General features: G+C 38.4%; 1 protein-coding gene across 2 annotated transcripts; it reads right to left on the bottom strand.

Moving 5' to 3' along the window:
• Window positions 1-1,396: 1,396 nt before the first annotated feature.
• Window positions 1,397-26,045, bottom strand: LOC149835446 (sister chromatid cohesion protein PDS5 homolog D-like). 2 transcript variants are annotated; one of them, XM_090008515.1, is made up of 17 exons: window positions 25,729-26,045; window positions 25,407-25,616; window positions 23,855-24,058; window positions 23,529-23,710; window positions 21,353-21,479; window positions 21,058-21,255; window positions 17,688-17,738; window positions 16,882-16,923; window positions 13,083-13,901; window positions 12,869-12,982; window positions 8,192-8,277; window positions 4,966-5,017; window positions 4,794-4,877; window positions 4,673-4,716; window positions 2,050-2,130; window positions 1,809-1,980; window positions 1,548-1,731 (listed from the first exon to the last, which is right to left on the bottom strand). In XM_090008515.1, the coding sequence occupies exons 2-16, from the start codon at window positions 25,521-25,523 to the stop codon at window positions 1,821-1,823; spliced, it is 2,361 nt and encodes a 786-aa protein (XP_089864641.1). In that variant the 5' UTR covers window positions 25,524-25,616; window positions 25,729-26,045; the 3' UTR covers window positions 1,548-1,731; window positions 1,809-1,820. The 2 variants fall into 2 exon arrangements, with proteins under 2 accessions (XP_089864640.1, XP_089864641.1); XM_090008514.1 differs by having other exon boundaries at window positions 1,397-1,980.
• Window positions 26,046-27,054: the final 1,009 nt, after the last annotated feature.

Below are 27,054 nucleotides of genomic sequence, written 5' to 3' on the forward strand. Positions count from 1 at the left end.
ATCTGGATCTCCAAATGTAAGCTTTTGGAATAGACAGCGTTTCAGCCTTGGGTCATAGAGTTGGTTCCAGATACTTCGCCGATCCGTATCTTACAAAGTGCAAATAAAACAAGGGGCACCACAGGACACACTGAATTTGTAACAATGTTTCTCAGCTTTGGATCTAAATGTTCTCTGATCACACAGGAACCCAACATAGACCTACACTAGAGACGAGTGATTTAAAAATTCATTCAAAGTAGACCCATTTGAACGAACCAAGACTGACAAAGAGGTGACTGGCGAATTCTGTCGAGCTCCACCTGTCTCAGCTAGAAAACAATCAGAATTCAACCAATAATGAAACCGCACATCCAAGAGACGTTTAACAGGGCAAGACCAAATCAAAACCAGTGTTACCCGACACATAATATCTTGAATTGTAGCGTAAGCAAAAACTTTTTTCACCGGACACACAAAGTCACCAACCTTTCACTCCTATTTTTCACCTTTCTACCAGAGCTGGAAAACGGACAAGCCGCTCATGATTCATCATGTGTTTTGATCGTAACGAGCTCATTCGGACTCGTGTAAATGACTCAGCATAACAAATACAAACAAATGGACATTCGGTTCGGCTTGTATAGCTTTCTAAGCAGTAATACATATACCACGAAGTGTTAGGCTTGCAAGCAATAAGCTTAGATCTAAGTTCATATTGCTTACAACTTTGAAATGATATACAACGTGGGGGGGCGCTCGGCTTGTCTGATAGGACCAGCTAGTAAACGTCAACTTGTGTTGGAACGGTTTGGGTTCAAAACCCAATGGTATAGTTGTATAACTGGTAGGAGTCTGGGTTAACATCACCTGGCCTTTTAAAAAAAAACTTTGAAATGATGCAGTTCTTTCATGTTATTCAGTTTGAACTTCAACCAATAGGTATAGACTCCTAGTGTAAATTCCATTATTTTCAATTTAAAAAATACAACTTACCAGTAAATGAAACAGCTCATGCACAGCCCCTTCAACTGGGGCTTGCCATAAATCGAGCTTGCACACAACCAGAATAAATGACCCAAGCTGGAACACCCTCTCTATCGAGTTCATTTGGCTCGTTTGCCAGGCCTACTTTGTAACAATCACAAGCTTTCCCCCAATTCGACACGGGTACAAGTCATTTGCCACAAGGCCCAAGCTGAGGGTAGTTCCAAGCGGGCAAAAGGAAATTGGAATTTTTATGCAAATGAAATCAGTGCAATAAGGTGGTCACACCAATTATCCAAAGAGAAAGTTACACCAGATCATGCTGTTGCAACAATACTCGGCGACATGACAAATTCCAAATAGACCGCACAATCATGATGGTCCGCCAAAGACAAACTCGAAGCAAAAACTACAGAAGACATGAGAACCCTTTAGTAAATTAGGTTAGATGGCTCACTAATTTCCCAACAACATGATGACAAGATCAAAATAAAGCAAACGACACCTAAGGAACAGAATAGATTGTTACAAGACATGGCGTGTTGGAAAAGAAAAGGTCATCCCATCGAGTAAAGGCTCTATTTGACAAACTACCAACATAGCCTGCCATTCACCTCGCAAGTGTTTGTGATTCCACCGAGAAACACAACCCCACAAAATTAGCCCTGATTACATGAACTTCAGACATGGCACATGGCACCTTTCCTTCACCAGAACACTGATTTTCAGCTACCAATGTCGATATGGAGATTAGAAATACATTACCTGAGCAAGTGTAATTTGTTAAGAGCTTAGGACCAGCACAAAAACGTGAATGACACGCAGCTTGGAAACCTCCCTACTCTGAATGTGAATCAACCTCTCGATCTGCGTAGCTGCTTCTTGCCCTTCATCTCACTTCCCTGCTGCGTTTTAGATGAACCAGACTTTCCTCTCACCGACGAGCCGTTTGATTGTACTTTGGTACTGGATTTAGGGGTGATGCCTTTTGATTTGCCAGATGGAATTTCCTTCCTGTTCATTTTACAGACTTCAGCATCAAACTTAACCAATCATAACGAGCAAGACTCGCCTATGACCAACCTTTTCTTCAGAGGCGTATCATCCTGGATCTGTTTGCCTCTGGTTGACGAATCTGAGGTTTTCACCTTCTTCGGAGGGGGCCTGATTCAAACCGGCACAAAACATGATCACCGAGGCAAAACCTTAAACAAGATAAATACAGCATGAGCATGAACACACAAAAGAGAGTAAAGTTCGTTTGCCAATAGCAAGCTTAACAGTGTTTTTTAAAACAATTGAAAAAACACAAAACCTCCACTATGAACCACATTCAAACCTCTAGACAAAGCTCAAGTACAGTTGTTGCAGAAACTAATGGTAGAACATCTCGAGGCCTTGGCTTCTGTTCATTTGAAAATACGAGAGGGGAATGTACCATACCCTTTCCTCAAGGTTTGGACAGATCCCATGTTTAAATGAATTGTTTCAGAGGCATAACTTTTCAGTGCTTAGGAGGAAGCCAAGCTTTAGCAACGAGCGCATTTTCTACATAAAACCAAGAGCCTTTTTCATGATACAATCCTCTAGTGACGAATTATATATTCTTTTAATAAACTTTTTCGCATGAAAACTTAATTGATCATATAAAATGGAACGGACTTGAAAGCATGGCTGTAAAAATACCAATGACTTCTTTAGCATGATAAAAAGATCCATAAGAAATTTATGCTTGTTTTAGACAACCTATGTGGTTCGGCCTAAGAACCGTTAGGGATTATCTTAAGAATTTTCTTATTATTAGATCTGAGAGTGAATATAGGATATGTCTCCATCTGCCGTCAGTTTCAAAACTCATGTCTCAACTAAACATTGACTATTAGACATATATACATCTACCATATATTAAATTTTCTGCACTAACAAACGCCGGTTTCACAACCAAAAAAAAAATCAATTCTTTGAACTGTTCAAGTAGAAGAGAAGATATAGATTTCAATTATATATATAAGTACCAACACTTGGGGTATGTCTTACGTGGTTCAATCACATGAGATTCACAGAATCATACACTTTAGAATGTGAATCTCAGTTGCTTTTTTTTGCAAAAGCAACAAAACGTAAAAAGTACCCTCATGAGAGTGAATCTCATTTGCCTTTACAAATGAGAATCGTTTTAGAAAGTGAATCTCATTTGTGTGAGAAACTGAATCTCATGAGGCCAAATGAGATTCGAGTTCTCATGAGATTTAGAAAGTGAATCTCATTCGCACAGTAACCCACAAGCAACCAAATGTACACTTAGGGTATGTTTGGTTGCTCTTTACAAATGTGAAAGTAAATCCCATAAAACTTCAAATCTCATGAGAATCAAAATCATGTGAGTGATTCTCATGAGATTTCACTTCTCATGTTTGGTTGGTTTGAGGAAAGGAATCTCATTTGTATGAGATTCTTTTTTCTTTTTTTGGCAAGTTGACAAAGATTCATTTTCTCATGTTATATAAATATATTTATATATTATATATATATATACATATTTTTGGGGGTGACCAAAAACCTGGTTTTCAGAAAAACTAAAAAAATCCAAACCCATCGATCGACAAATGGTCAATCCAATGTCGCCCTTGCTGGGTGGCACTGGCTGGAAAATGGTCGAGATGGTTCTACTTCTGCCCAGCAAGGGCGAAATCATCCCAACCATTTTCCGGTTGGCGTGTGTCATAAACAAAAAATCATTTTACATGTAAATAAATTCGAACATCCGTCAAATTCGGATATTTGTCGAATTCAATAACAAAATTAATACGCAGCCGGTTATTGGATATGATTTTGGATTACCAAATGCAGCTAAATGGAATCAAATCCAGTCAAATATCGGATAAAATCTGTTTCGAATTGAAAATGAAACAGAAGAGTGTATTGGGTTAGGCTAAGAGAGGAGCAAAGCCAATGTTGGTGGTGAGATCGTGGGGAAGCTTCTGTGGTTGAGCATCACCACCACCTCAGCAGCCAGCTAATGGAGCCCCCCCCCCCCCCCCTTCAGCAGCTCTAACACAGGAAAATAAATACCAGTTTTCCGGCGACCTTACCCTTACTCTGGCAACACTTGGGTTTTCCGGTGAAGACTGCATGTGACCTTTCCTCTCTGCTCTTCTTCTTCACATAGGAGAGGAGAAGACGAGTGAAGGAGACTACAAAAAAGCAAAGTGAACACTGGGTTCACTTTGCCTTTTTTTGTAGAACCCGTGAAATAGTGTGATTTCGAATCATTTGATTTGAAATCACAACCTAACCCACGGGTTGACGTGATTTCAAATCACGTGATTCGAAATCACATGAGCCCAAATCTCATGTTTAGTTGAACATGAGATTTGGGGCCATGTTAGAATCACTCTCTCATTCAAATGAGAGTGATTCTAATGTGATCCAACCAAACATGACCTTAGTGACTTCTATAGAAAGAAGATGAGAGGAATCTTAACAATACAAGTAGCTTAAATTTGGAGGACAGTTTCAATCCTTGAGCATGCATCCCGATTGAAAAATCATTTCAATCCTTCGGCATGCATCTCAATTTGAACAACAAAACTGACTAATCACCAGGGGTCAAATCTATCAGACTCCAAGCACAAAGTCGAGAAAAAAAAGAGGGTGGTGGGAAACATCATGAATAAAAATTCAAGAGAATCAGGAATTAACTTACGTTACAGCCGAAGCATCAGCGCTAACACCACTTGTTGAACGCCCCTATTAATAATCATGATCAGATACAAAAGTTAAAAAACAATCAGATCAGCCACAATGTGTTTGAAATTTTAGTATACCTCTTCTTGTTGTTCAGCAGCAACACATTCCCAGCGCTCCTTAGACAGCAGTAATTCCTCCTGGTCACCATCAGCATAGGACACCTAGGCAGGGACAAAATTGTTATATAATGTGCTATACAAACTTGTGTAACTTTAAGATACAAAACCCCAAAGCATAAATGCTCCTTACTCTATGCTTCTTCTTGCTTGGATCGTATGACAAAATGGAACCTTCATAAAACCTGAAGCAGAAGAGCACATCAAAAATTTGCATACAAGCAATAACACAAGTAGAACTAACTCTTAACAAGAACACAATGTTTCCAAAATTTATTATTCAGGGGGTCATATGCAAATAAATTTTGATAAATCATTTGATCGGCACATGCACAGAGAGAGCTTAGATCAACACATTTTTTGTCCTTTTAGCCAGGAGGGCTGGTCCAATTTCCTGGTGAGAAAATTATGACAGTTCTATTAATGCAGCTCTCACATTAAACCCAAGCTTAGGTCATGATAAGATATGATGACAAATTCCAAAACCAGATTATTAAGTATGATACTTTCAAGAAGTAGAAAGTGTCCAAACATATCAGGAAAAAAAGTTCCTATGTGCATGTGTGTGGGTGTCAAGTTTGTCCAGCAATCTTGTAAATATTGCCCAGACTAATTTCTTTGGAGTTCACTATAATTAAAAACAGTGCAAGACCGTTGTTTCTAAGCATTAATGATTTAGAACAAGAGGGATCGTTGATCAGAAGCTGTTTTCTATGCAGCTTTGACACAAATTCGTTCAGAAAATTTTTTGACTGAAAGGGGTGTTTGAAATAAGAGAAATAATTCTTCATTGTTTAACAAGTATAAAGTGTCCACCTAAACATTTTACAGTCTATGGGAAATGAGGTTCAAGTTAGTTAATTTGCAATTGGTTTAACAGATTAAAGGATCGGTTTGCAATGTTTGCACAAAATGCCTATATGGACGGATGCAGATTATTACTTTTAAATGTACCATCTACAAGTGGAGGACGGATGTCTGAAATAATAAAAAACAAAGGACAGGTAAGCAATTTTCTACCAAAACCTTCCATCTTGGCGAACACAGACAAGCATCAATGCAATGTAGATCAATACAAACAATATTGTATTTCAGGCCCATCAGGAACAATACAAAGAACTCTTAGGAGTTGGAAAATGCAAGTACAATTCATTACTAGAACAATCCATACCAAGGTTGTAAGCACTGTATCGTTACCCGTATCAATTGGTCCCAAAGTAACACCGTATTGTATTGCATCGTAAACACATAGTAAATTTATAATAAAATTTTAAAAATTTTCAAAAAAAAAGAAGTAAAATCTGAAAATTTTAGCATAAATTATAAAAAAATCATATCACATAAAACAACGATGAATTGCACAAAATACAACCATAAATTCACATATGAAGGCAACTACATAATTTAAATTAATAACAAACCATGCAGCTGATAACGGACAATGTAAATAAAAGACAACTACGTAATTTAAATTTTAAACACAATTAAAGCCTTACATTTAACCAATAAGAATTCATGATAACTAAAAACATTACATTTAACTAACGTCTTACATGTCAATTTTCATCTATAAAGTTCTAAACTATAAAGATTCTAAAACTAAACTATCTTATAGAACCTATTTGCCAAACATCAGGATAGTATTTCCCAGAGTTACCAGTCCAGGAAGCGGGAGCGGGAAGCGAGGCACTTTCAAAAATTTAGGAAGCGGGGAAGCGTGGGACCACTTAGAAGAAAATTCTGCACGTCTCGGAAGCGAACCGGAAGCGACCTAGGAAGCGAACCGGAAGCAAGGGGGAAGCGAAAAAAATGAAAAAATGGGGAAGTGTGGGGGAAGCGCGCTTCCCATTTATGGGAAGCGCGTTTCCCATAAAAGGGGGACGCGCTTCCCATAAAAGGGAAGCGTGTTTCCCAAAAAAGGGGGACGCTTCCCCTCACGCTTCGGAAGCGCGACGGTTCGCGCTTCCGAAGCGCGCTTCCCCTTTTGCCTAGGCGCTTCCGGTAACTTTGGTATTTCCTCAGTTTTGCATCCAATTGTCGCTCAATGATCTCTTTATGTTGGGTCATTTTTTAACAAGTGGATCATCATCATCTTCCTCTTCAAAATCTGGAACAATGGCTAGAAGTCCTTAAGCTGTTGCAATTTTACAAAAATTTTCTTCTTCGAATGTTTTATAGTTCAGTGATAACATCAACACGAAAGGCGACAAGAATAGATGGAAAATCACATGGACTTACATTTTGATCTTGACCTACAATATGTTGCTTAAATCTATGCAGCCCACCTCTAATAATAGCATCACAAAACAAGCATCTCAAATTCAATGGCAACCCTAGTCGTGGTACATCATCAATGCTTTTGCAGTATTTCCATGCAGGATCATCTCTAACATGACATGAATGTAAAGACAACAATGGAAGGATCTAAAATAAAACAAAACTAATTAAAAAACTCAATAAGCAAAGAATAAGAAACACCAAATACACATTTTTCCAAAAACACTCAATAAGAAGCAAAGAATAGTGATTTTGTACCTTAACCCACTTCCTTGAGTGAAAAAATGGTGCAAATGCACTCTTGATAAAATCGTAAAAGTCCTCTCTATTGAGAACGAATCTGCCACCAAATCGTTCTCACGAAGCTTAGGGTGTGTGGGTTCCCTTCTAACAGACTCTAAACGTATAGAGAACTCGGCCCTCAAGAGGCCTTTTAAACCCAAAATGAAAAAAAGAGATCATTTTTGGCCTTTTTTAAGTGTGCCGACATTGTATCGTACAATACATATTGTAGCATACGATATAGTATGATGCATGGGTGTATCATACAAGACACACTTATATCGCAATACGATCGTATTCTATCGCAAAACACAAAAGTAACGATACGTACAACCACGATCCATACAACAAGAATCAACATAGACAGGACTGCAAATAAATCAGTGAAATGAGATAAACATATCCACAACTCAAATGTACAAAGTAACTATGACATATTCAAAAGGAGAAAATCAAGGCAATCAAACTGATTATATGCAGTTCTAACTACCAACATAAATTGCCTTAAGACAATTTTCAGGAATTAAATAACAAATAAAACATGAAGAGAACAAGAATCATGGTATACAAGAACATCAGAGAGAGGACACACACAGCATGCAAGCATAAATCATTCAACCAGCTTAGAAGAGACATGCAGATATAAAGGATACAAACAAGAACTCAGAGAACCATAACCAGAGAACAAAAAAATCAAAATCAACCAAGAACTGTAACGACTATATCAGCAATCACCTTTATCAAGCATCTGTGTGCATGTGCAAGGAATATGAGAATACAAAGTGATAAGTGTCCCTTACATTTTGTCTAATGGCCACCAAACTTTAATTCTAGATCCAACGAGGCTTTCATCATAAGTTATGGCCCGGTCTGTGGATCCAGGAGTCTGTCATAACGACAAGTTAGCAATCAAAAAGACAAAAATTTTAAAATCTCTTCAGCCTAATGTCCAAAAAAAATAATGATGTGATATGAAAATTTTAGAATAAGAATACTGAATACATAACAGCCCTAAAAAATCTTTGTGTGAAACATAAAATAAAGGCAAGTCAACCGCAAATTTATTACAATAAACTATTACAAAGTAGTCACCCAAATGAAATGGGACTTGGCAATTCCCTCAATGCACCTAACTGTGACTCATACATTGACAAAGAAAACATCAAATAAAAGATGAAAAACGAAAAAGCGAAGAGCTAAAAGGGAAATTCATACAGTGATTCATACAATATGGGGAGATGGAAAATTTAATTTCTTCAATCAAAATCTGCCCTTACGGATCAAAAAATGTGAAATATGAGGGCTAAACCTGAAGGAAATTTAGCCAAAAAAATTTATCCCTAGAGTTGAGACCACCAGGAATGTATAACCAATGTGTCAAGATTTCATCGACCTTTGTAATTATAGCTTCTAAATCTATCCATTTGGGGCCCAGATAAATAAAGATCAGATGTAATACATGTTGACTCGAATCAATATTTCTTCTACACCCTATACAAAATGAAATAGGATACGGGAGAAATGTTATATCAAACTACTAGTCTCCTTGTGGTTGGATTCCCTAGTGTTTGAAAGGGCTCCAAATTCCACTTGAGCATATAAATCTTGCTCAATACCAGCAACATCTCCGAACAAGGTTCTAGCACCAAGTTAAATATGCTGAAAAAGAAAAGCAAAGCATAGCATGTCCGAAGGTGAACCAGCCTCTTGGACTATGGAACACCACCGTCAAATTGAAGAAATTAGAGATCATGACCACGACAGATATATGAAAATTTTCACAATTTTTACATTGATGCATGTAGTTGCAATGCAATTGTGTTATTCTGAAGATCTAGCTTTTCCATGTGATGGTTTTACATATATTTAAAAGATGAAATCTGCGAGCTTGGCATAGCACTACCAGATTTGCAATACAATAAACAAGTTTACCCCACTTATGCACCTGAGGATAGGACCCTGAATGGATGGTACCATCTAGCAATGAGGGCACCATTTACACCAGTTTCCAGCCTTGCAATTCTAAAGAAGTATGGGATTTCCGAGATGGCCTCTCACAATAATCTACCCCTCATTTGTTTTACCTTGCACAGCTCTTCAGGAGCAATGTCATTTAGCTCCAAGCTATAATGACGTTAAATACCAACCAACCAGGGTCATATGACTCCTAACAACCCTTGTGGATGTTTGTCCTCATCAATGATTACCTCTTCTTACTGACGCATTTATGTTAATAACCAAGGTGAAGTGCCTCGATAATATTATGGTGGTTTACAAAACCAAACCTCCAATGACAAATACTACGCCTAGGGCAGTAACAAGATAAGAAAATGTTAAGCATCCCCTTTGTTTCCCAAATTATTTCTTCCAAAGGCTGGTTACCCTCGGATGGATGTTGATCCGGCCTTCTACAAGGGTCTCGTATATCATACATCATCTTGCTCCTAGGTTCCGTGGACCCTATGTAACCAACTCATGATTCCTTTCTTGCACTTTCTTCTAGTAAGAGTTGTCATGTACAGAATTCTTCTCTTTCTCAATATGCTCTATTATCATCTATATTCCGTTTATCAACTCCTAGGCATCCTCTAGGCACCAAGGGTGTTTGGTTGGTGCATAGCTACTATATAACACCTTTGACCAGTGTTGTGAGAGGCGTATGCCTCAGTACCTGAAGTGTACGCCTCAGAGGCGAGGCGCACGCTCAAGGTACTGAGGCATTGCTGTGATGCGCAAATTGCCTCTCATCAACCTCCGGAATCCCCTCCTTCATCCCCAAGTCTTCTTCTTCCGCCCGATTCGTCGGCTGTGCTAACCCCAAGTGTCGGTGGATCCACCGCCACGTGCCGGCCAACTGCTCCTCCGCCGCTCCCTCTCCCCCGTACATCCTCCTGTCCAGCTCCGGCATCACCGGCGGCGGCCTCCTCCTCTCCGATACGCTGTCGCTGCCGGGGAAGCCTCCGGTGGCGAACTTCGCCGTTGGCTGCTCAGTCTTCTCCGACCACCGGACGACCGGCATAGCTGGTTTCGGACGCGGGGCCCCCTCGCTTCCGTACCAGCTGGGCGCGTGGTCCTTCTCCTACTGCCTCCCCTCCCACCACTTCGCTTCCGTACCAGTTGTGAGAGGCGTACGCCTCAGAGGCGAAGCGCAGGCTCAACGCCTCGCTTCGCCTCATCGCATTTAACAACCTTGCCTTTGACCACATGGAAACACATGCAACATGCAAGTTTTTTTTATGACAAGGAACCCTCACCAAAGAGAGGAAAACCCAGGTGAGGCCCCACAACCACCCTGCCCTATATGGCCCACCTCTGAAAGCTATGGACACAACCATGCCCTAGTGGGGTTTGATCTGGTGCCTTCATCTCAGCACCCTCACAACCACCCGGCTGGCCATGCCGACCCCCACCCCCCCCCCCCAGTGATATGCAACACGCATGTTGCATATGAGAAAGCATGTGCTTTGTGCATGCTGACTTGAGTAAGCTAAATTAAGAGAGTCTGGCCATAACTTGGCCTACTCAAGCATATAATAGGAGCCAACCACTTTTTCGCTTGACTCAACCAATTTAAGCTATTACCAAATGTTGAATCATCCTAAGGATTGTGGCATTTTTTATATAATCAAGTTTGAGTCATGCACATATGATCAACTCCAGAAATTGTTAAAACTATGACTGTGACAACAAATACCCTAAACCTACTCTATCCACCAATCAGAAGCTCTTTTCTCACTTCTAGGGAAATCCACATTATACAAAAGAGGAGAAATTTGCTCCACTTCAGCATCAAAAGAACCCCATACACTACTAAGCCATCTGAAGTAGCCCTTGAAGAGGAGGTTTTGTCTAGCCCAATTTATCATACTACCACAACCATAATGGACCCTTGAAATTGTTAACTTCTAGGGGCAAACAAGGCATTGTACTTTCATGAAAAATCCCTTGGTAGTTCAAAATTGGCCCATCATGCATCTTTCCCAGCATTAACAACTTTTTCTCACCCAATAAAACAACCTATTTTACTCCTAAACATATAAACACAGGTTTCACTGAGTATGGATTGGTAATAATTCCATCCAGATGAGTACTCCTAACTTTAATCTAATAAAATTTATATTTGAAAAATATAAGAAACATATACATGTGGCATGCAATATACTTGGCACTTGGCAGCAGTCAGCATCGAGCACCATCACCCTGAAGCACTAATAACACAGGCTAAAAGGAGACATCACACAACTGGAGTATCTTCATGACAATAGTCCATGGAAGATGACTGCGTAAGAAATGACCCACAGCATTTCCATTCATGGTTGATCAAAGGAGAAAACAGTGTAGCTACACAAGAAAAGGATTCTACATGTGAACCACGACATGGAGAAAATAGTCAGCATTTGCCTAGCCTTCTTCAATAATGGATCCCAACAAGATCACTTTGTGTGTTTCTGCTGCATCAAAAAGATATTCTTACCATAATAGTTCACTTTCATCATAAAAGTCACTTATCTTATTTTCTTAGGGAAATATTCTCCTCCATCCCAGGTCTTTTCTTATTACTTCTTCATAACCTATGTCACAGGGATTCGGCTAGCAGGGTGCCGCACCTGCGTCGACAAGACTCGACACGGGTGCGGCACCGGGTGCGGTCAACCCGACCCTGGGTGTGTTGACCGCACCCAGGGTCATTTTTGTCCATTTTTTTGGATTTTTTTTAAAAAAAATTGCCCTATGAAATGGGCTGCGGAATTTAAAAAAAAAAAATCTTTGGGGGGGGGGGGGGGGGCTGCCCCCCTATAACCCCCTGGACCCCCGCCCGCTGACCGCGCAGCTGGACCCGCGTCGGGGGGAGCCCCCGGTCCCCCCTTCCTGCAAGGGCAAAAACAATGAATCAGGCTCCACAACTCATCACTTTCATCTTTGGGGACAACCATATAAGATAAATGGTAAAAAGTAAGTTGGGCATAAATGTCATGGACCTTAACAGCTACCATACATTCATACATATAGACTATACATGATATATATATATATATAAATATATATAAATATATATTTACATTTTTGCCCCTACCGCACCCCCACACCCGGGTTTTTTGGAAGTGCCGAATCCCCGCACCCGCACCCGCACCCATGTGACATAGTTCATAACTTATAACTATTTAAGAAAATGAGAATGAAAAGGGCGTGCAATTGTCTGACAAGTTCAACACAGCATCATTCATCCCCACGACACAATGATGATGACAATGATAATAGAGTGATAAAAATAAAAGAAGAAGAAGATCCATGATAACGTGAATGGCACCAGCAACAAGAAGAAGAACGAACTGACATCAAAATGCTTTCCAACATCTACAAATAGCACGTGTCAAGTTAACCACCCACACATAATGTCCATTTACAAACTGTGAAAAGCAACAAGATGCATAGCACATCTTAAAACTATAAAAATAATATTTCTTAAAAACGTCTACCTCTTCTTTTGAAACATCTTTTCTTCCAGATGATCTTCTTATAGAGGAACCCTTAGCATGTTTCATCCCTTCCCTGAGTGTGAGATCAGCTGATTTCTTCACAACAGATGATTTCTGAATAAGACCAACAACAAAATGAAAAGATTTCAAGCGGCATACATACTAAATATACAAAACTTCACACATTCAGTTGTTGATAGAATTTTGAAGCTACCTTGTTGATAGAATCACCAGTTTTTCTGTGATCTTTAATCTTATCATTTGATCCCTTGACCTGTCTGCCCCGGCGTTTTGTTGCTGCTGTACTCTCATCATCATTTGTAGCATCAGCCTTTTTCGATGAACGCCGTATCCACTTAACTTCTTCACTTTTCTGGCTCTCTGGCTCATTTTCAGATTTATTAATCATCAAGGGTGATGTTTCTTCTTTACCACTATCATCAGCTAAACTACCTAATTCTCCTCTGGACAAAGCTGATGGTTCAGGCTCAGCTTTGGCATCTTCTTTCTGTGCAGCAGATCTCCCACGAGGTTTTTTAGGAATAGCTGCACCAGGACGCTGACTTTGGGATGGTGACTGCATGGTCTCAGTCTTTATCTCTTTTTCAGATTCTGAAGCCACAGCCACATCATTAACAGATGGTAAGGGTTCATTTTCCTTCATGCGTCTCTTTTTACTCTTGGACTGTTCCGCAGTCTTATCTTCTGGAACATTTTGAGCATGATCAGAAACATCAGTTGAGTTTTTCAAAGAATTAGATTTGCGAGCCTTAGTTTTCCTGGTTGCTTGACTAGATATGGCTTTGATTTTGTTATTTTGCTGATCCGCATTCTCAGGAGTGACTTCAGTTGAAACTGATGTATCTTTTTCCAGGCTAACTAGTCCAGATATTCTTTTAGGAGAATGGGCATCCCTTGAAGAATCTTCTTTGGAAGAAGTTAATGATCCATTACTCAACTTCATTCTCACCGATTGATCTGCATCCTCAACAGCTCCAGGACCAACATTTTCTCGATCCTGTTCTGTTGCTTTCTGTACATCAAAAAATGAAAACTAATTAACAGATGGAACATTTTATAAATTTTCCAACAGCAATGATATACTTGATAGAAAGAGGAAAGTCAATACGGAAGTTCGCTATTTTCATTATAATAACATTTACATCAATAGTTAACAGTTTGCTCCCAGAATTTTTACAGCTACTAATTTTCTTATATGACCAAGTCAAACCACATCTTTACCAGAACACTCTCCTCAAATCCCAGAAAACATGAACAATATCTGCCAAGATATATGTTCCTCTGATTTCAATGCACACACTCTTCCAGACTATATAATTCCAATTTTATCATTAATGGCAGATATCATTACAAATTTTACAGTCACAATGACCATCACATTCATGTGAGTCGTGACGACCATGTTCCAAGCAGTACTCTATTAATTATAGAAGTTGATTTCATTCTTTTCTCACAGAACAAACATGATGGAAAATGTTTACAATTCAATAGAAAACCCTTACAAATTCATCAGCTATAGCTTAGGAGCAATCAGCTTCACTAAAGAAGCAACCAGTGTTTTGGTAGGCTAGGCCTCCCAACAATGGAAGTAGTTATCATGTAGAAGCACAGAGTTGAACATGATGGATTTCCACGGGCATTCTTATAGTACAGGTAGCACCAGGAGAAATAAGATCAATGGCTACTGTTAAAATTTAGCAGTTGCTTATAAATAAAATGCAACTATTTGCAGTTTCGGGTAGGCGTAGACTTCTCAGAAATGAAGAAAAATGGTTACCATGCAGAACTCCAGCCAGGATATCCAGCTGTACAAGATTTAGATAGTGATTTACAGGAGAGTTCTTTAAGTGCATGGTAGTGTTAGATTACATGCCTAGAGGCAGATCTCTCTTTTTTAATGTAAACATTTGTAATTTTATCTACATGAGTATTCTAATGCTATTGTTAATTAGGAGAACTTTTGTAATTTGGGATATCTATAAATAAAATAGACAGAGGACATCTAGCTGTACACATTAGGTTATCACCCTACTTTCCTTTCTCCTCTCCGGTTCTCCTTACTTTCCATGTCTTCCCTTGTAGTTGTTCCAGGAAAATGATGCAAGGCATTCTTCAAGACTACATCTTGAAACAAGTATTTGAATTCTCCATCCTCTGATTTTTGTTTCTTTCTTTCATTCATTTATTCTTTTATAAAGACTCGTTATTATCAGATTTCCTTCTCTTTTATTGTCATCTTGATTGAGAGTCACACATTTGCTCTCGTAATCTAAACCAAAACTCATTTTTAGTCTTCAAAATATCAACTTATCTTACTCTCTCCTCTTGTCTTCCAAATTCTTTTCTTCATCAAAACACTAAAGGAAAAACAAAAACTGGTTTAATTCTAGGCTGCAGAGCTTTTATACAAAAGAAACATCAAATAGCAGTAAATGCCATCAAGCTGGCATTATCCATAAAACTGATGATATCAATTGTAGAGAGGATGGCACCAACAGACTGATGTCAGCACCTGCAATGGACCTGATATCCCTAATCTGAGTTTGACTTGAATCCCCTTTATTCTCAAGAAAGAGAAAAAAAAAGTCCAACAAAAGGGAAATAAAAATAACTTGTTGGATGTGATTTTTCTGCACATTGCCTGCTCCAGTAACATCTTTTTGAATCATAATTCTTCTTCATTCAACTTGGATTATATGAATTGTTCCCTTTTACACAAAGAAACAATATGATTGGTCTAATACATGTTGATTAGAGCATCTCGTGCTCAATCATGCAGACGGGGAGTAATAAACACTAAAAATTCAAAGTTCTTTACATAACATCCAGGACCAGCAATTAGCAGCATACATCACATCACACCCACTTTATCCCATAGAGTTAGTTTGCAAACTCTAAGTAAATGCATTCTCAGGTTTCTAGCTCCGGCCTCCCACATGCACTAGAAGTCCAATTTGCAGGCAACAACGAGGGAAGGTGCATCTACAATGGAGTTCTTTTGTAAGCTTTGAGTCATCACACCCACTTTATCCCAAAGAGTTAGTTTGCAAACTCTAAGTAAATGCATTCTCAGGTTTCTAGCTCCGGCCTCCCACATGCAATAGAAGTCCAATTTGCAGGCAACAAAGAGGGAAGGTGCATCTACAATGGAGTTCTTTTGTAAGCTTTGAGTAATTCCAGATTGGCTGGCTGCCAGTAGTCATTTGGTCCTAGATGAAAAGCTTGTCCATGTAGTGCTGAATGGTCTCGATGTGAATATCAGAATGTGGTTGCACCCTTGATGGCAAAGACAAGTTACCTACTTTTGACCAAATGATTGGAAATCCCATTTCAATAACTAATCAAACAAAGCAATTGTGTGATGTGTTGAATGTGTCCAACTCTGGTGTTAAGTGTTCATAGATGTGGAAGAAATGGTTTAGGTCGTGTCCATGGATGTAGGACAGGGACTTGGCTTTCAATGTGCCATGAATTCAGCAGGTCATGGTATTATCTTGGGAACAGTACCAATAATGCAAATGTTGGAAGAGGACAAGCCAGCGATGCTCCTTCAGCCAATGTGCAGTAATAGTATAATGTTAGGAACACTGAGATGAGCTCAACTTTGAATACTACTATTCTTGTTCATTCATTTTCATGTATGATTTGCAAAATGATACAGATGGGGATGGATACATGGATTTAAGAGCCGCCAACCACAAATTTAGCAATGCAGGTAAATTTTCTAAATTCCGTATCTTGGAAAAAGAAAAAACAAGATGTGGTAGTAACCTGCATCCGCTTTTTCATTTTTAACAAGCCTTGCACGTGTTGGGTAGAACACATTCAAAATTTTGAAATTCAATCATGTATAACATAAAGGCCAAAAAATAATGCATTTCATGTTATTAAAGTAAAAAAGTGACCATTCACATAATTCTCCCATGAAAACATACTAAATAGAACAGAAGAACATACCATTTAACAAAAGTAAGAGAGGAGAAAACATGTACCTGAGTATTCTCTACATCGACAGGAACTTTGCTCTCATCTTTCTGCAGGTTGTGTGAAAAGAGCATAACTGATTAGAATTTCTGAAAATTACTAGGAAATGTTACAAGCAAAAGTTTATCACAAATTCTAAGCAACTCTGATGCAAATGCCTTGCAAACTCTGTGGTCAGACCAACTTGAGTTCAGTTTCTAAAGACTCATTAAAGCCTAGACAAGTCCTTAACAGGTTGTAAAAGATTCCTGAGAGAGGGTTTGCCCCGGCAAGATACAGATTCATCTGAAACATGAGTTTTTCTAAACTTTCCCTATATGTGACCAACTTGAGTTAAGTTTCTAAAGACTCATCACATTACTACTTTGCAAAACAAATAAAAAATGGACTGAGCCATCCATGTTGACCAATTTTTTAAATCCCTTCAACCTTTTTAGACATGCAAAGACAAATCCCTTTCCTAATCTTATCCTACGGTCCAACTCACCATACTAATTCCAGGACAAACACGTTCAATCTCATGCTAACAGCTTCCTGCTTAACTGACCAACCTAATGATTAGGCAAACAAGAAATGTAATATGGATAACACTGTAACAGCAGGTACAGTCACCAGGGGATGCAGGTTGCAGGTTGCAGGTGCCAGGTGCACAGTGATCTCAGAATGGTAGAATGCATAGGCATACTGAATTGCTAATGACCTATAACCCAGTTTAGAAGAACTACTATGCAGTTAATAGCAGGTCCAGTGAATCCTCCGGTCCTGAGGCAGCATATCTCTCAGTATTACAGAAAAACATGAGAAATTCAATTACCTCATTACTGACCGGGTCACCATTATTTGTGGACGCCTTGCTTCCATCAGTCTGAAATATATCAACATAAAAAAAGATATTTAGTTAAAAAATATTATAAAACTACTTAACATGGAAAGGGAGATAGCAACAAATACAATGTTTGATTCCTTTACAACACTTTGTGCAAAAATGCTTCTTACAAGTTAGAAACCTCTCTCTCATCACTTTTTCCTTTGCACGTGCTATTAACACCCCTCCCTCTCCAAACACAAGGCTACATATCATAAATAGCAAGTATATGCATAAAAAATAGAAATTGTAGATCTTCATATACGGAATCATTATAGGAAAGGTGTCAAACACAAGGCTACATATCATACATAGCAAGTACATGTGTAAAAAAAATAAAAATTGTAGATCCTTGTATACAAAACATAGTCACAGATATCGGCGATGTTTTCAAAATATCGTGATATTATCACAGTATTTTCAGCAAATGATATTATGGGTAAAATATAGCAATATTTTGAAAATATCACCAAATTGATAATATCATAATATTATAACCAGAGTTACCGAAAGTTTCTTAGGTAGGTGGGAAGCTCACTTCCCGGAAACTCGCTTTGGAAGCGCGATACTCCTCGCTTCCGAAACTTCATGGGAATCTCGATTCTCCCACGCTTCTTCTATGCTTCCCACACACATGGTCTATGCTTCCTATATGCTTTTCTCACGTTTCTTTTCATGTATTTTCTCTCACGCTTTCACTCACTTTCCATGTACTTTCTTTAAATTAGTAACCATCATTGTTAGATTTTAACAAAAAATTAACTCTTTTACTGAAAAATCACAAAATATAAGAATAAACAATTTTAGTTTAGTTTTTATTTGTTTCTTGTTCGATTCCTATTCAATTACCATATTGCTTTATTTTTTTATATTTTGCTTTTAAATTGATACTTCGCTTTCCGCTTCCTACAAATTTTAAAATGCTTCGCTTCTCGCTTCCCGTATCGTTTCCTGCTTCCACTTCCTAGTTTGGCAACCTTGATTATAACGAGAACATCGCGATATTCTCATGATAATATCGATATATTCTAGTGATAATATTGCAATATTATCAGCTATTGTTACTGATTTTATTTATTTTCTACATCTTAAATGTGTTTTTCTTTTTTATTTTGCATTTTTTACTTATTCATTTTATTATATATGTATTTTATTATCTAAACATGACATTTTCTTACTTATTTTTTGTTATTTTTATATATTTTATATTTTTTAAGCCCCCAGATTTTCCCAAGATTTATAACCAAACCTATAATATCGCGAGAAATAGCCTCACCGAGATATAGCTGATATAGATATTTGCAACTATGATACAAAATTGCTATAAGGTATCAAACACAAGACTACATATCATACCTCACAAGTATATGCATAAAAAACAATAAAAATGTAGAACAACATCTAAGAGATCATTATAGGAAAGGCTTCATCCCTATCCTACTATGAACAATGAAGAGTTTAGATTAGACAATATGATCCTTAGACTCCAATAGTTCCTTCATCACAATACTGAAAATGATAACCAAATTCATCCTCTAAACAAATAAATTCCACCTAACAACCAAATACCTTCACTATTTGTAAGTTGTAACCCAGGCAAACTGATACAGAAAATCCCAAGATTGATCATCTATCCCTTGTGAATTTGAGTGGGTCATGGAAGAGATGTTGGTCTCCAAATGAAAAGAGAGTAAAAAATGAGATGGAGGAAAGGCCGGTTGTAAGAGTAATGAAATCAGGTGGTATAGCATCCACATCCCAACTCTTGTATGATGAAAGGGAACAAGGTTGAAGGAAGTGCCAAAAGTAACAAGAGCGCAAAACTTTGCATCCATGAAAAGAAAGAAGAGCATGAGAAAACAAGCTCATAGAACAACAGCCAAAGAAGCCCAACAAGAGATGGATAAAATGATCAGCAAATTTCCTACTTGTCACTTGTCAGAACCTCAACATCTCCTTAAAAGAGAGATCGGACATGAGATTTCACTCCAAAGGAAACTGATCATTCACTAGCCACCAAGTTGGAAATTTGTAAATCAATTTGGGTGATCACTGCTGTGTGGTTAAAGCTAAATTAGTGCAAATGATTTGAACTTAATGCATTTCTGTAAACTAGGTGATTTATTTGATCGAGGGTAGAACTACCATTTGCTTAACATTCTCCATTCAAAAACTAATTGGACACTAACTTAAGCAATTGCTTAAGCAATTTTCAGGAAAATCAGGCAGTTATTTGATGTATTTGATTTTTTTGGAGTTAACTGTAAAATAAGCATAAGTCAGGCGGACATATGTAGATCTGTTTAGATTTAGTGGAGATGCCCTCGGTGGAAACAACTCACAGATGGCACAGGTAGGTCTTTAAATTTGTTAATAGGTTCTGAATACACCTTCAATTGTGCCATCCAGAAGCATCACTAAATGATGCCTAGTTATCTGGAACCTTAGATTGTATCTAACATATGACAACAAAACTTATTCTGACTGTATTTTTGAAAGACAAACCTTTTCTTTAGACCCATTTATGGTTGGTAATGCATTCATTCCAAATTTTAAACCGGCAATCTTGAGGCCAAATCCTAGCTGTTGAATAACTCAGCTATTTTAATATTTTTGTATTATTTGCAAAAAAAATACAGTGCAGCTTTCCAACCATAAACACAGCAGCCGCTATATCATAGTTATGAACTAAAAACGTAAGTGGAGTCCCAGGTTTGAATCCCAGTGGGAACTATCCCCAGCTTGACCATAAAAAAAGGAAAGTGTTAAAGTTAAACCATGGTAGGTTGATGGCAAAAATAGAGAAAGCAAAGAAGAGGAAGAAGGAAGAGAAGTTGAGAGGAGATGAAGAGATGAGAGATGTAAGGGGGGTAGCCAGGAAGATCCCAATGAGATAAAGGGTCAGACCTCCCCAAACCTCTTGCTGCATGTGTTTATACAATAAATGCCCTGACACAAATAGACTGTTACAAGAAAAGTATACACCTGACATGAAATTTCAAAATTATGACGTCTAACAGAAAGCTCAAACAACTTTTCTTAAAGAAAGCCACAGAAAATCCAAGTAAAATAAAGGGAAAATACACACTCTTCAACAAAAAAAATCCCATTGTACACAATAAGCCAACAAAATACCTAAACTGATAGAAAAAAAATAGAAGTGCAAAATCATCATCTTGGCAAACACATATGCATATGTTCAAACTACGTGCTGCAATAAGCTTAGATTTCAATGCATAATGAACAAAACTTTTCCAGAAAGCAGAAAAAGAGATAAACATAGCATCCCAATAGAAGACTAGAAAATCCAATCACACACCAAATTGTTGCTAGAGGCACCGAGGTTGTTATGATCTATATTCTCAGCAGTCCCCTGATAGATCTGTTCAACTATCTTACTGTAGTCATTCAGCGAAATGCCCATGGATTTCACCACTTCTATCAGATAAGGTTTCAGCTTTGCAGCGCAGTTATCCATTACTTTCTCCACTAACCTACGGGCAATAGGTGAAACTTCCTGAAGCAAAAATAATCAGGCAAGTGTGAACCAGCAAGCACCATGACAAAATACAAGGAATAAAAAATTACACCACAATGACAATGTTAGATTGTACCTGATTTTCCATTTTCAGTTTATCTAGAAGAATGCTTATAAGCTCTAACGGAATATCTTCACTCTCCTCCAACACCACGGTCATAATTGCTTCCATAGAAGTGAAGACACACTCTGCATGGCCCTCCCTGGAAATTATTTGGGTAGAAATAAGGCATGAAACATTGTCAAGTATTAAAACATACACCTTAGAAACCAATCTAAAGTACAACAACCAATACCCCATGCACCTAAAATCCATTGCACAACACTCCAGGGAATGTACAACCCAATTCATCACGCATGACCTTGATTGTCAAAGGCAGCACCTAGGCGGCCTAGGCACAGCCCCACCGCGTGGGCTTTTGGGTTTGGGCGGTGGGGCCCTTTTTTACAGCCTAGGCGTTGCCTAGCTCACCTAGGCGCCGTCTAGGCTTTAAGCCAATTTTTGTCCAACTTTTTTTTAACTTGGTTGACCAAGTCCTCAAACAAGCCAAAGGGAGGTATAAAAAGGGGAAGGGTGGGGACGCCTAGTCCCGCCGTTAACTTGGTACCAACTAGTCCGCCTAGTCTTTTTAGGAGCTCACTACCTAGGCACCGGCCTACCGCCTTTGACAACTAAGCACATGACCTTGGTGAGCATGCTACAGACAGACTGCAACCCCCACAGATGAAAAAGGCTCATATTAATATTGCTGAAACTAGGGAAAAACTGATGCACCCATTTTGATAGATGACTTGTGAAGGCTGAGAACTTTGATGATTTGATCTTGATGAACTATTGATACATCGACACACTTTTGTTACTAGCATGCAACATCTAAATTTAAAACATCCACATCGCCAAGAGTGAGCAAAGGCAAGAGAAAAGAAAAGAGAATTTTAAAACAGAAAATATCAACAATGTTGTACACAAGTACACAGGCATACAAACCTTACTTGAAAGATGAAAAAGATTCATACTAGTTATTTTTCAGGCATAAGTTATGTGCTTCTAAAAAAGACTGGGAAGCATATCAGGTATTGAAACATATTTAAGTTCCAACATTGATTGCATCAGCATTTAGTTGTCTATCTATAAAAATATGAAACTGAGGATTCCAAAATGCATAGATAGTCATGCATGCATACAAGATGCATGGAACAAAAGTGAAAGTCCATAGTTGCAAATGGCAGTATTTGTGAAATGCATATCTTCAAGCCCCATAAGCTTCAACTGTACAAGCATCCACATGAACTCATGTTCACCAGCTTAAAGATGTCTTGACCCAAGCAAATATGAACATATAAGATACTAGAAAATATATATATATATAAAAGGTATTTAAGGACCAAGATTTGTAAGACAAAACATTTGAGAGAAAGCAAGGAAGATGGAAGCATAACAGATTCATGGTATGAGGCTCACAAAATGTGCACTTTAAAAGGCACACAAATATTACAATACATATATATGTATATATAAGGTGTACAACTTACCCCTCATGCAAATGCAACATGACATACACCTCAAAAACAAGAGGTAGTTTATGCTGTTTTTCATACCATATGCCCCCAACTTTATTTTCCTATTATTTTGAATGTTTGCAACTTTGCACCTCCCCATAAACACCAAGTGGCTTTCATTCACAATTACAAACGAAAAAATGCCACCAAAGAAGCAGCAATACACATAAGTTCACCCAAGTTTAACACAAGTGCTTCAATTGCAGTTCATTCTTCTTCTTCTTCTTCTTCTTCTTCTTCTTCTTCTTCTTCTTCTTCTTCTTCTTCTTCTTCTTCTTCTTCTTCTTCTTTTTTGCATTTTTTCCTTATATTTTTACCAGTTACCCTCCCTTTTTCGGTTATTTTAAAGGCTTGCACCTCAAAACATACTCAATTATGCCTCATAGCATTAAAAACCAGGTCATAAACATATGACTAGATCGAGACTGCCTTTCAGATTGAGAATCCAACAGAGGCGCTCTGACCACATAGTGTAACCTGTCAAATGATTCCTACTAACACAAATTTACAATTACGCATGTAACCTGATAAGAGCTAATAGTGCAAGAACAAAATTAAAAAAAATACAAACATCCTAGAAAGCCAAGGCAGTTGAAATATTGTATCATAACCTTATAAGTTAATGCAGTGAAGAAGGCCTCAAAGAAAATAGTAACATCAGCATCTGACATGAAGAGATTTCCTTGTTGTACCTTATAGTTCTCAAGAAATGCCGAAACATCTCAACAATCAGGTCGTTGCATTCAAGGTCCAGCATCACAACACATGACCTAACCTTTGCAACAGTTTCAAGAATCAAAACTCTTTTAGCAAAAGAAGGATTACTTGAGTCTGATAAATCCGAAAATGTTGCCACAATCATCTGAAATATCTCCTGCACAGAGAAAGAAAGTGACATTAAAGTACAATATAATCCAGAAAAAAATCTTGACACTACATCAACCTATATTCAGACAGGAAACATGTCAACACAGCATTATGGGCAGCAGAGTTAGACATAAACCAATAGCTCAGATACCTGCATCAGATCATCGTCATATGGAGCATCTGGTGCAGTAATTCGTGTGATCTCACTAAGACAAGTAGCCACTGAAAGTTTAACATCCTTACTTGAATGCCTCAAAAGTACAGGACTGACCAGCGATTTCATTGATGGACAAAGTGCAGTAGACATTGACTTTGAAGGTGACTGTTCTACTCTACCCAAACAATTCTCTAACACCTGCTCAACAAAAAAGAAAATGAAACTGAATATCAGAAACACTATCAACCAATATGATCAGCACTAATTAGCATAGAGCTTCCTTTTCAGATAACAAGGACAAAATAGTACATGCATATGGACAATATTCTTGTCATACATGAAGGTTAAAGTACAAGCTGAGCCATTTTGAGGCATAGCCTGAAAATGGCAAGAAATTGTTCCATGGCCAGCACTGGCTTCAAGCCCAACTAATGAAAAAACGAGCTTCTTTTGCTTTGTGTTTGGCCAGAAGTGAACTAAGACCATCCATTATTTGCTTGAGATCAGAACTTATAGAAAATAAATATTACATGTTTTAAATTTGATAAACCATCAACATGACCTGTTCAGGAACAAATTCAGAACTAAAGATGAATCTGTGCCTCGATAATTACTAAATATTTCTCAAGCATCAATAAATATATGTAAAATAAAATCTAGTCAATTTCATATTTCAAATTTCAAACCACCATTAGCTTAATTTCATGATTTATTATAGAAATCTACAATTTCTGTGCTGGAATTTATAGTAGAATAACAATGCACAACCCAGTTAAAACATCAATGTTCAAAAGCCATTGCAATTCTTATCTGAGATTCAATGTAAGTCATTCAACGCTGTGGATTCTAACGCAACAACTGAAAGGGATAAGCTGGGAATAACAAAGAATGCAGCCTTGATCAGAAATAGCCTGAAAATTATCGTCCTAACATATGGCTGAAGATTGCCGCCCAAATCCCAACATAAGCTTCGGATAACTAAGAAGTTCCTTCAAATACGAGAAACAGGAGAAACAAAAAAAAAACTGGCTATATCAATTACGAGTGTTAAAAGCTTGAAAGAAATTTTGACTTCTACATCATACTCCTTTTCTTGACCTACTTTAGCCTCTCCATCAATATTCAAAAAAATAGTTTTTCTTGTGCTCCTGAACAACTCCAATACTGTGCTGGATACACATCACTACGTTGTATAAAAGCAAAAAAATGAAAAAGGCTACTCCCAAGATTACGTTTCTTCAATCCACCCTATATGCAGAAACGTTTGAAACCCCTGGGCACAACCATAGATGCCGAATGTAAAAGACAACAAAAAAAAACAATGATGGAAGAAGTGGCGTAAGGATCTCTTCAACCCTAAACGTTTCTCTCTCACTTGCAACCCAGTAGAACAACAAACCCCCAACTATAAAGATACTATGTCCTTGAAGAAAGACATGGACAGAGAGAGTGATGAAAGAAGGAAAGGGCATCAAATGGGGCATCGAATAAACAAACGAGTTGGGAGAAGAAAAGAAATGGAACGAGTGGGACGGAGGGAACCAACCTCGAGGAGACGAAGAAGCTCGTCGAGCTCCGCAGGAGGCTTCAACAGCTTCTTCCCAGCTTCGAGCAGCTGCTCTTCCAAATCCTTCTCCGCCGCTGCCACTGCCGTAGCCGCCATCGTCCTTCCGCGCGGACCCCCGAACCTAACAACCACCGTACAGTTCTTCCGCTACGACGTTTCTCCCAACGCCATGCAATAAAAAAAGAAAACCTAGGGCACAATCACAAGAGAATCACGACTGAAAAAACAAGAGAACAGAGGGGAAAGACGCAAACTAGGGTTCGAGAAAAGAAAAGAAAAAAACAGACAAGGCGGTAATCACCTGGAGTCCACCAAAGTAACACCAGAGGAGGAAAGCGTGTGAGAGAAGAACAGGAGAAAGGGCCGAATGGGTTTGTTTTCCTCTTTTCAGGAATCGAAGGAGAAGAGAGCAAGGGGTTTTGCTTTGTTCTGCTGACTCTTTTCTCTTAGTAGCAGATTCTGTATTTGTGACGTACAGAAAGAGAGGAAAGGAGTGGAGTGGAGTGGGAGGAGTGAGGGGTTTTGGGTGAGGAGGGGGAAAGAGGGACAAAGGGAGAAGAGGGAAGAGATATGGACTTTGGGCTTTGGGCTTTTGTTTAAACTCTCTTCTATCGCCGTAGTACATACACTACGGGCAAAAAATGTTTTTGGTCTCCGAAAGAGAAAAATGAAGCGTTCTAAAGAGAATCGTGGGATCCGCCCGGAATCCGCCGGGTTTTATAAAATTCAGCTCACCAATGGGTTTGGGGTCCGCTCCACCCCCCGCACCTGTCACCGGCATGTATGGTCTACAGACTACGACTTTTGGTCGCACGCTCGTGTGCCGACTTCACTCTCAGACCTGCCCCCCCGACCCCGACCCTTTGATCTCGCGCTTTGTCTGACTTTTTTACTATGTAACTGACTCGGGTATACCCGACCCGACGTTTTGAACCGATTATACCCCCATGGTGGACTCGTGGATTTGGGTGGGGTTCAAAATATAGACATGTAGCAAAAATGGGTCAGGTTGCAGGTACTATAAATGAAGACCCAAACCTGACCCGATTTTGTATCCAGACCCAAATGGTTCTCCATATTTTAAACTCGAACAAAACCTGAATCGAACTGTACTTGACCCATACTCCCACTTTATACCCTATTCATATGAAATGAAAGTTTCTAATTAGTAAACATTATGTATTCAATTAAACATTTAAAGATGTTGATATACTTGTAATTAATATATGCATTGCATTTTAGTAATCTAAACTTTAATTCATTTTCTCATGAACTTCCTATTATCCTTTTGTCATAAAAATTGTCGGATTGAAGTGAATCCCAGATTAATACTCGATAACTCATTGAATATGATATACATTGTTTTTTTGTTTGTTTTAACTTAAAATGTTTGGCTGGTGTGGATATGTTCTTTTTAAATTCTGTTTCTAACTTTTTTTAGAATAGTTATTATGCTTCTATTTTGTTAGCATATATTCTTAATAAATAGATGATTTCGTTTACAGATTTTATTGGCTGATAATTATGTCTAGAATACCAATCATGTCATTACCTAAGTTGAAACCCGAACCCGTTAACCTATATGGGTATACTTTTTTAAGCCATACCCAGATTCGAGTTCGAACTC

Source organism: Nuphar pumila, chromosome 6 (genome assembly GCF_984573655.1).
Source record: "Nuphar pumila chromosome 6, dmNupPumi1.hap1.1, whole genome shotgun sequence".
NCBI classification, from domain to species: Eukaryota; Viridiplantae; Streptophyta; class Magnoliopsida; order Nymphaeales; family Nymphaeaceae; genus Nuphar; species Nuphar pumila.